General features: G+C 35.8%; 1 protein-coding gene across 1 annotated transcript in view; it reads right to left on the bottom strand.

Moving 5' to 3' along the window:
- The window catches only part of CAMKMT (calmodulin-lysine N-methyltransferase), a gene marked incomplete at its 5' end in the record, with an annotated part of 46,947 nt that overhangs the window by 16,804 nt on the left and 18,561 nt on the right, over window positions 1-11,582 (bottom strand). The window contains one exon of the mRNA XM_010084741.1: window positions 3,611-3,685. Coding sequence (XP_010083043.1) covers window positions 3,611-3,685 — 75 coding nt within the window. The remainder of the gene's footprint in view (window positions 1-3,610; window positions 3,686-11,582) is intronic.

The following is an 11,582-nucleotide window of genomic DNA, read 5'->3' as shown; positions in this document are numbered from 1 at the left end:
ATTCCTGCAAAAAAATTTCCTTATATTAAATGAAATACTAATGGAGACAAAATTGACATATTTTAAGATATTATTTAAAGAATACTTTCAGATCAGTTCTACATTCCTGTTGAATCCAAAACTCCCCAAGACTTCACAAAAATCTCAGCAGTGAAAGTAATGGGGGATAGGTCCCCCGGCCTCTATTGTGCATATGCTTATGCACGTGCCAAACTTGAAGAATATTATCAGTCTAACTACATGAAGTGGGATACTATACATTTCCAAAGTGATACAGGGATGTAGACTTTATACTGTCCCCACATTAAAATTATTTGTGAAAACTTGTTTCACAAGAATGTGAAAGATTAAGATTTTTCTGCTGGCTCAGTCCTACTGACCTTGAGTCTCTCCTTGGATTAAAAAATCTCAGCAACTTTTTTCTTCATAAAGAAAATAATACAAACAAGCTTCCATTTAAATAATCAGAAATCTGACGCTCTCAATAGTTTTGGAAGAGTCTTGGTTTTGGCCTGTCCATACGGGCACCAGTTATTTCTTCTCCTCTATTCATACTCATAATTCCAGCACCTGCATGACTTTATATCCACAAGTGAAGGTCAAATGAAAGTCTAAAATAAGGCCCCACCTGGCCTTACAATTCCCCCTCAAAAATACGAGGTGGGTGGATATGCTTTAAAAATTCCAGTATTTCAGTACTCTTTTCCAGTGTATCCTTCTTTTAGGTATGGCCTCACCAAGATTTTTTTTTTTTTCCTTATTTTTATCTCATAGTTGACATTTTACAAGTTATTTTGTTTTTTTCATGAAACTATTTTTATTGTCAAAATCCAGAATGGTCAAATAATGACTAGCTTTCACAGTTTGCCACTTATTTATTTTATAATCTAGTTGAGCTACTAAATTTAGCTGTTAACTAATAGACTGTCTGTTCTGGGAAATAACTTATTTTCCACCCCTGCACACAAGGTTTATGAAAGTCTGACTGTAAATATATGAATATAAACATATCGCTGCTTGTTGTAATCATGTACATTTTTACTTGAACCTCCATGTGGATTTGGCATATGTTTATGAATAGAGCTTGTTTTCATGTAAATGGGATCAAGCGGTACCACTGGTTAGCTATTCAGAGAATCAGACAATATCACCCTTGCTGGAAATACTTCAATAAAAATTTATCCATGTACCTAATATTTGAACTCAGATTTTTTGCTTTCTAGTTCTCTCTTCTAATCCCAGATTTTATTGACTGACAATGAGCTATATGATGGTGTTAAACTAAATGCAATCTATTCAATCTGTTTTTATCGCTGCATACTTCAGGTTTCAGCCAAGGAGATAGAAGAAAAGAGAATTTTTTTTTTTTTTTTTGGCACTTCAATAGCAGCCCAAAAAATTCAGAGGGCAAAAATCCCGCCAAGAGTTCTCTAGCCAATTCTATATCTCAGAAGAGAAATACATGAAAATAAAAAGAAGATTCGAGTTTGACAAAGTATGAAACATTCTTTTCGTGTACGAGAAAACCTAGTGTCCATAACCAGAAGAATGATTTCTAAAAGAAACAAACAATAAAGGGATTTTAATGCTTATTAAACTATATATATGGGCACTTGCAATAAGAAAATAGAGACAATTTGTGAATAAAAACACGTACTTTAAACTAACCTGCATATTTCTATTTATTTTTTAGAAATCTATAAATATTTATACACTTACCTGCATCTTACGTGCTTCAGAATAAATGTACAAAATGCAGGGATTGCAAATGCATTATGTATTTCACCTGTCATGTTTGATTCTTTGTTTCCTAGAGAAACTATACTATTTCCAAACAGAGTGGGAGGAGTATTAGGCAAGAATATTACTGAAAAAAACCAACTTAAGTCTTGCTCCACTCTGCTGTACTCCCAGCACAAATAGGATGACATGGTGTGAGTATCAGGAATACAAGGGATGGCACAGCCACGCTGTTTTGATATTTGTGTGAAGAACAAATTTAACTCTAAATCTCTTGGCAAGACCTTGCTTCACCCACATAATCTGGAGAACATCCATATGTGAGCCTTGTCTAAGCCCCCGAGAAGACTGCTGCCCTCCTGCTCATGTCCGCCAGCACTCTGATCTGACTTTCATACTTAATCTGATCTAATCCTGTCCAGCATTAACTTCATCTGTGCAATGAAACCTGGAGTATCCATTCTAATATTTGGTGAGGAAGGCATTTACTAAATTACTTGCTGAAATCATATGGTGTTGTTTAGCTCCTTATTTTAATCAGATGATGCATCTCTGAGGCACATTATCAGTGATTAGTTAGAAACCCTTCTCTGTCCTTTTTGGGAACAAAGAACTTTTCTGAAATTAAATGCTAAGAGAAACAAAGCACTGTTGCATTCTGCCAACAAATAGGTATTAGAAAAAGGAAAAAAGATGACTAGATACATTTTCTCCAGTGCTATACAAAACCAGTAACATTTCTGAAATAAGAAGAGTTTGCTTAAATAGCAAAATATCAAACAAACAAACAGAAAGCTTTAGAGAAATATTTTATCAGAAGCCACTTAAAAAGAACATTGTTTAAAAAGACAATAGACAGCTTTGTACTTCCCTTTGCCTTTTTCCTTTAACTATTTCTTAGTAAGAGTCAGAAATCTGATGAACTGAGCTGTCCTAGGAAGTCCCTGTTTTCAGAATTTGCTCTCTCACAATAGTTATGTGCAACAAAACATAAACATCTTTTTCTGTTTTGGACATTTAAAGGTCAAGAGCAAATACTCATGAAAGAAATAAATTAATTTAAAAATATCTACTCTCCTAAATGAAATTTGCACATATCTTTTTACACTGTCTCTATTTATATAACACAAATAATTAATAATGTACCATTTTTAAAGTTAACATGCAGCAAGTATAGCACAGCACAATTCTGCAAAGCCAGTATCAGAAAAGGGTTGTATCAATAATCCAATCTGCATAAATTATTAAACAATATACTATATTGTAACATGTGTCTACCTTTTAATAAATTAAATGCTGTACTCTCATTTTTTTTACTAAGAATTCACATGTGCCTGTGTAAACAATATAAAGCCTGTGTCTATAAATATTGCTGTCAAACTGATTTAAGAAACAGAACGTGATGGGGGGAAAAATTATTCTGAAAATCTTTTTTTCCTCAGAAAGATTTTCCGGGGAGCAAAAATATATCCCCTTATATCAATAGTCAGATCTCCCCTAAGAAGTAAGCTAATTGAGCTGTTTGTGTTGATAAACTCCCTTTTCTCCAGACTGTTCCTCACTGAGCCATAATTATTTGCAATTTGCCTAAGTCGTCCATTTACTGATACGTCAAGCATGAAACAGAGGCAATTCCAGAAAATGGAAATGCTTCTCAAAATCAATCTTTGGGAAATAATGTGGTAGAAGTTACTGTGTGATAGAAGACTACCTTATAACTGTCACATGGAGATGAATATTAATTTGTTGAGGTTAAGGTGGCTTTGTGCTTCATTTGTTGACTTTGCTTAGCCATCAGCAAGCAGCACAGTACAATTACTCCAGCAAAGCTATTTTTCTAACATGAGTTTTATGATTTTTATGTACTTACCAGTCAGCACACATAACAATGTCAAAATGTCCTTCCAGTTGAGAGACATCTGTCTCATTATCCCATCGTAAAATGCTACAGGAAAAAAAGATTAAAAAAAAAGAAAAGAAAAAAGGACTCACATTTTTCATCTCGAGATTTCTAAAGTATTAATATTATTCTTATGTGACATAGAAGTGTTTCAAAAAGTACAGTCGTTACTTTAAAAGATGAATGTAAAAATATTATTCGGGACATTTTTAAGGTTTTAAATCTCAAAGCTAAGAAGCTATTTTTTATTATAACAGAAAGCAATCCACACAGGTTCTGATATCACCAACAAATATGCATTTCTGAATTAGTGGCACATGTATGGCTTCTTAACACCACTGCATGAGGAAGACAAGTCAAAGTATCGACAATCTGAATGAAACAAAAATTTGCAGAATAGATGTGAATTCATGAATCTCCATTACATCTAGCAGGTAAGTCAGTTGTGTTTGTCATTGATGAAGTGAGCACTCACTTGGGCTGGAGGGAGGAGGCATAGGGTGAAAAAATGCCAAGCTTAACTTCAATGTCAGCTATGTTGCCTCAGGCAAGCTTAAAAATACAGCAGTGCTGACTCTGTCAACACCTATTCTCTCATAGGTGGTAAGCTATTTGATTCTAAGGTACCCAGTAGTAGGCAAAAATGCACATATGTGCAAAGTTCTTCTTTGTTTACAAATACTGCTGATTTATGTAGCTGCCATGAAGAATTTCAGTACTTTCCTCCCATTAGAAACAGCAACTAGTATTGGAATTTACTGCATACTTAAAATATCATTACTCCGAAGATTTGAAGCTGCATTCCCATTTCTAGTCTATTTTTAAAAAAATAATCTAACCTTCTTTTTTCACTTCCTGGTTATTTATAATAGAAAGTAGATAAATATTTATGGGAAAAGCACTTGTGGGGGAAGGGTCTAATCTGATCTTGTCAGGTTGTGCATGCTTATCTCGGTTTTGTATGAGTCTTGACCAAATAGACCCTTTAGTCTTCCTGCAGCTATAATCTACTTCTGGTTAAAAGCCATCTCCATTCACATCCTACTCCTAATATTTAACTGAGGATCAGTTATAATGGGTTCATTCAGAAATGTTCCCTAATTACACAGGAAAAAAGGAAATTTTGTACATTGACTATACTATGTGCAAAAAAGGTTTGCAAAGTCACAGAGAGAGAGATACAGAGCCACAAAGAATTAAGGTACCACTATATGCATGGTACCACTATATGCATAGCCACAAAATTCGAGAGACAATGCCTTTAAAACATGGAAATTATGAAAGGAGAGGCCCAGTTGGTTGGGAAAGCTTTGATTATGTGGGGGTCAGTGTAACTGAACAGATCAGGACTCATTAGCCCATTTGCCCTCCTGGAATTTACTGTGACAATCCAAAGAGAGAAAAGAGTAGATTAATTTAATTTTTCCCTCTCAAATTGAAAGTATTCCAGATTTTAGAAGCCTAGGTAGCTTTGCACACTGGCACGCAGCAGGCATCCAGTAGCGGAAAGTGACAAAGGAGAGTTCTCACTCTCAGCTGCCGGCTGCCTGCTGGCTACCAGCAGCTTTTTCAACCCTGTTTCCGTGGAAACTTAGGTTAGAATGGTGAAAATTAGGTAAAGGTAAGTTTTGTGGGTTTAAAGCACGCACTCTAATACTTTAAGAATCCTGAAGCAGAACTGGAAATTGGTAGATGAACTGTGAGCCTTAAAAGGCCACCTTTGGTTCTCATTGCTACAGAAACAGAGATCTGATCAGGACCACTATAGGGATTTGAATTATGATTTTTTTAACCCATATATTTACTACACTTCACACATGCAGTTCAGAAGGCAGCACAGGTGCCTCCTCCTGGAAAAAAAAAACAACCACTCTCTCATGTTACTGTCGGGTTCCCACTGAGCATCCAAAATACAGCATTTTCTGTGCACACCTACTGTAGGCACAAAGCAGTTTGTGCAGGTAGGTAAAAGCTCAGAAACCATAATGCTGAGCAAAATATGGAACTGACGAGTTGCCAGGAGCATGAGCAGCGGTGCAACGTGACTGGCATACATGCCGTTAGGAGGACACATGTTTGCTTAGGGCCCCACATCCACTCACAAGCCAGTCTTCCTCTATTTTCCTTATCCGGCACCAGGGCTGCTCTCTGTCTCTAGCTCCAGTACAGTTGCATTCCTGAAGACATGATCAGAGAATCATTAAGGTTGGAAAAGACCTCAAGGATCATCAAGTCCAACTGTCAACCCACACCACCTAACTCACTAAACCATGTCCCTAAGCACCACACCTACATTTCTTGAACACCTCCAGGGATGGTGACTCCACCACTTCCTTGGGCAGCCTGTTCCAATGCCTGATCCCTCTTTCGGTGAAGAAATTTTTTCTAATGTCTAGCCACTGATAAATTTACATATAAGATTTTTTCAGTTCAACTTTGCCATTAATTTTTAAAAGGTACAGGAAAATTTTTATTCTTGTGGGGAAATAACCATGTAAACCAAAGATAATTTCTATTAAAAAATACCATCAGGACTCATTCCGATTTCACTCAGGATGTATGCAGACTGGTGGGAGAGATGCGACTACAAGCTGTGTATATTTATCCATGCTATCTTTATACAAGTGCAGGTATGACTAGTAAGTGAAGTGCAGCTAGGCTACGTGAAACTCAATACAGGCTGCAACCTCAGAAACTGTTTCAGTGGCTAAGTCTGAGCCACATATCCACACCATTACTGATCTAATGCTTGCACAAATTTGCATGAGCTGCAATCAAACATCAGCACCTGCACCTGTGTAAAACTACAACAACCTGTAAAGCAGACAAGCCCCCACATATCAAGAAATTAAAAACAATCCTGCTCAGAGTCAGCATTATTACGTCATTAACACTGATGTCAGAATCGGCTTGATTCTGAATCAGGATCAGCTATTTTGAATTCTAGCGCTAGTGAAAGTAGTGAATCAGAGTCAGGACATATATAAATACCATCAGCTAGCTATACAAGTTCTTGCAATCCAAACACAAGTCCTGAGCGTGAAGTACAGAAAAATCCACGGATATTGCAAAACAACTCTGAGAAAGGCAAAGATGCGTGTATGTATATCTAAAAGCACTTATCTACAAGTAGTAAGAGAGTAAAGGAACAATAATTTTTTTCAGGGATTATTGAGGATGTGACTCTTGGATTTAGTGATCAGAATGGAAAGAAATACTGAAGGCACCATGAAGTAAGAGTTGATTGCATTTCCATTTAAAGAAAAGCAGTGCTAGGAAACCCAGAAAAGTTTTAGCAACAGAAATCTGAAAATCTCAGTCTTCATGAAGTTTCCTTTAAAAATATAGACATAAGTATAAAAATACAACACCACAAAAAGTCTTTTAAAATGCCAGTATCATGCTGAGTGCCAACATGAAAAAAATGTAAGCCTTGTTAATATTTTCCTCTTGTTCCCCTTCCAGGGATGCTAAATTAGTGGACATAAATAACTTTTTTCTAAAGCCACTTTTCTTCCAGCAAAGTAAGAAGTTTTAAAGCTATAATACTTTTATGTCTTTCTTTTGAGGGAAGATGCTACAGTACTAACAGCTGAAGTTATTTTGTAAATTTGAAAAATGTGCTTTACGCTCTCTTTCTGTCCAAGCCAGACCTTCAATGGCTTTGTTAAAAAAACCCAAACAACAACCCAACATATTTAAGGCTGTGTAAAGCCCACTCTTGACATTATTTTGTGCTGGATTATTTAACTCACTCAGGTCTAATTTCTTGCAACTGAAAATAGGCAACTTGGTTTCATCAGAAAAGAGTCTGAAACCCACAGGAAATATAAAATAGTTTGGGAGTTTTTTCGGGCTACAAGAAGAACATATAAAATGAAATATGACGTGAGGGGAAAACACTACTGCCCTGTTCAGCTACTACTTCAAACTGATGGTGGCTGAAACTTGGTACCTGCTAATGGCTGCTTTACGGCCTGTATCGAATGAATTTGAGCAGTTTTCAGAGGAAAAGTACCCACGTCACAAACCTATTACTATAATTAGCAATCTTGATGGCAGTCCTAGCAAAAAGGACAAGGACTGAATGAGCTACGGAGAATGAACTATCCTCTCACATGCAGAGGTGCCTTTTCCAGGTCAGGGATAAATCATACTATTAAAATAGTCTGAGAAAACGTGTACTGATGCTTTAGTTTCCTAGGCTGTAAACCTTACACCATTCTAAAGCAACAAATTAATAAAAAAACCTCAAATAACAGACAACAGAAACAATCAAAGAATTTTTTTTTTTTTTCCCCCAATGTATCTTTTAAATTGACAAGCAAGCCAGAAAATATGATCAAAATATTCCGGTCAAAATAAAAAAAACCCAATGATAATAGAACAAAAAGATCAACTAAGAAAATAGAGACTTTAAGTACCACAAATGTACACCCAAATATTCCCGTGTATTTCAAAGGAAAAAAACAGGAAAACAGCAAATGTTGCAGGGATAGTTACGGTAGCCAAAGCTGCACTTCCCCTGCACAGTATTTCTAATTTATAGAGGACAGCCTGACAAATGTTGACACTTTTTCTTACACTGGTAAAGCATCTCAGCAATCTACAACAAAAGATCTAATTTTACCGGGCTTTTATTGATCATGCAAAATTCCTCATTACTATTATTATTCAACTTCTGTTATTCAGTGTTTGTCCTCCTAGTGTGTCTAGGCAGGTAACTTACATGAGAGAAACCAAGTTAAGTCTCTGATTGTTAAAATAAGCCTTACTTGCTTCAAAATGTATTAGCAGTTTTAACAAAGATAAAAAAAAAAATTACCCACTTAGCAGATGAACAGCTACCAAGAACCCCTATCTACCCACCTCTTCTTTTCATATTTTAATTTAGGCTTCAGTCTTTGAAAAGCATTATCATTAATAAGGATATAGGTTCAGGTAAAAGATTTTATCTGGGGTTTATATGACTTTTTCTACAACATTAATGAAGTAAATTCATTAACACATTAACAAAAGGCATCATTAGGATGTTTCTGCACACCCTGATATTTGTTTGAGATTCCTCAGTTTTGTATAAAGATCAAGAAGGTGGATTTTAATTTAGCCACACAGGCAATGTGTACACCTATCATTACAACTCCTCTGAGGAGTCTTGCAAATTTGCCTACTATAATTTCCTCATCTCTCACATTATATTCTCATTAGGTTGCTTTTATTTATCCACCTTCTTTCACCTTCTGCCTTTCTTACCTTCACTGCTTCACTTTGCTTTGTATTCTTATCCATTATCTCATTCCTTACAGTGCGTACCTGATTTGAAGGGACCACGGTCAAATATTTTCAACCACAGGTACCCAAAATCAACCACTCTCTCTTTCCTTTCACATTTGTAAGTGGTTTGAATGTGATATTTACAACTGTTGATGCACATTTCCTTCTAACAATCTCCTTGCAGGTCTCGGCAACTTCCACATCATTTATCTATTCTTGTCAAAGTATACTGATGATTCTTCTCAGCGAGGCTCAAAATCTGCACTTTATTCTCATTCTCCTGGGCCTTTCATCTCTCTTCAGCCCAGTAAAACCTTGCTATTAATTAGAATTTTTGATTTCACTATTTTCTGGTTTTTTAATTGTCTCATTGTTTTTTCAATGTGGTCTTCTAAAGATTACCTTGAAACCCTTCCTACATTTCTGATAATTTCACAATCATGTTCCACCTCAACCTCTCCTTCCTCTGAAGTTTACTTCTGGGTTATCTCATCCATAAATGCTAAACCCAGCTACCCACTTCTCTCCTTCACACTGTGTATCCAGATTCACAAGTCAGTATTTTTCACAGCCTCAATGATGAGAAGCTCATCACCTCTGAAGTACAACAAAGCATTGTTGGTACCACCTTTTCCTGATCCCTTTGGACATAATTAATTCCAGTCTGTAATTTGGATTTAGTTTAGACCTTCCTCTAAGGTCTGTTCAGATTTTGCTTATTCTCTCTGCACAGCATCTCTAAGAAGTTTATCTACCCACTCAAACTCTTGACCACATTATCATCACTTACATCTTAACATCACAATGTTGTTCTCTCTGGTCATAGAAAATGCAGTCTTGCCCTATTAATATTTGTTCAGTATGTTGCGGTAAATATTGTTTTTCTTGCCTACAACCCTGATCTTGCACCTTTCTCTTTGTACTCCTCCAGGTAAATTGCAAGTCGTCTTTTCCAAATGCTTCACAACAGTTCACTTCCCTATTTTATCTCTCATTCAATAGTGAAAGGACAAGAAGTCCCTTCTTTAATCAGCCCTAATGTAAGTCTACATCTTCCACTTAACTTTTCAGCTAAGCACCTTGACAATTTTCTTCCACTATGTTAACCGACCGTGAACATTCACAAACTTACTCCATTATCCTTGATACTCTCCTTTAAAATAGCACATACAAAAACTGAAAGGAGGCTAGGCTGTCTCTGGTCTTAGACCATAGATTCCCTAACACAAACTGCTTTTTTTCTCTGTGTTTATACAATGCCTGGTACAACAATTCATGACGATGTCTCATAACATTAATGTGGCAATACAAATGAAGAAAAACCACCAAACCCAACTATTGCTCCCTTATAACTTGAGGTATTCTATGAGTACCTCTAGGTTTTCTTGCCTAAAAGTTCCTTCCTTAAACTGTATGATAAAGTTTTGTGCTTCCCTTATTCCTTATTCTGAGAACATATTTTCTCTCTGTTATTCTGTACAACATATTTTGCTAAAATTTGGATGGGAACATTGCAGTTTTGTCTTCAAAAATAACAGCCATAACACTTACACATTTGCTGCATATCAAAAGCTACTAAATTTTTTTGACATAATAAACACACTGTATGTAAATACAGCTGTTGCAGAATAATATTTTCCATTTTGCAGGCACACCACAGCCCAACATTCAGCATAAGTGTAGCTATTTTCTTAAAAGAAGTGATAATATCTTGTATAAAAATGTTATTAATTAAAAAATACCATCAGTGTTTGTGAATTTGCCTCTTCACATCCCTCCTCTACATCAATCCATTCTAAATCAGTCTTTATTTAGGAGAATTAATATTTTTATAGCAAGGTTCATGTTGTACATCATGCACAACATGGATGGTTCTCACATTCTAATTCAGACTGATATGATATAAAAAAAATACATAATGTCAAAATGCAAGACAGCATAAGCAGATGTGGCACAACTGTACTGGTAAGATCAGTGAATGAAAGCTTTGTAAAAGTTCATTTTGTGTAAAATTATGAAGGAAAAGAAGATAGACTCTTTTCCATAGAGCAAGAAACTATCTATGAATAGGGTGACGATAATCAAGGAATAAAAAAACCAAAGAATGTGAAGTAAACCAGGCAGGTCTAGAAGGACTGAATGGGAGGAAAAAATAAAAACAGCAGAGATTATGTAATTCACAGATGCTTAAATTCTGAGGGCAGAAGGGACCACAATAAACACCCAGGATTCCAAATTTCTGTGTCAAGCCGATATATCTCAGGAAATTAATACACGTTTCAGAAAGATATCCAACTTGATTAAATACATTCACTGCTTAAGAGACTACAACTTCCCATGGAAAGATGTTCTAATGTATTATCATTCTCTCTGTCAAATCTCATTTTTTTCTAGTATGAATTTGTCTAGCTTCAATTTCTACATCTTGTTAGGTACTTGTAAGGTAGATTAAAGAGCGATCTTATATCAAAGGTTTTTTTCCCCCCATGAGACTCTGAGATCAAAATAAATTCATTTCTTAACAATCAAGCAATTTCTTTGACAAGTTAAGTAAACAGAGCTCTTTAACTCTGTCATTTCCAGACCCTGATTCACTCTTCAGCCTCTTTCCTGAACCCCATTAATTTCTAGTATCTTTGGTTAAGATTTGAATAACTGATTACTAATT

This window comes from Pterocles gutturalis, unplaced genomic scaffold, assembly GCF_000699245.1.
Source record: "Pterocles gutturalis isolate BGI_N339 unplaced genomic scaffold, ASM69924v1 scaffold9635, whole genome shotgun sequence".
NCBI classification, from domain to species: Eukaryota; Metazoa; Chordata; class Aves; order Pterocliformes; family Pteroclidae; genus Pterocles; species Pterocles gutturalis.
The sequence above is the reverse complement of the archived record's forward strand: the minus strand, read 5'-3'. Positions and strand labels throughout refer to the sequence as shown.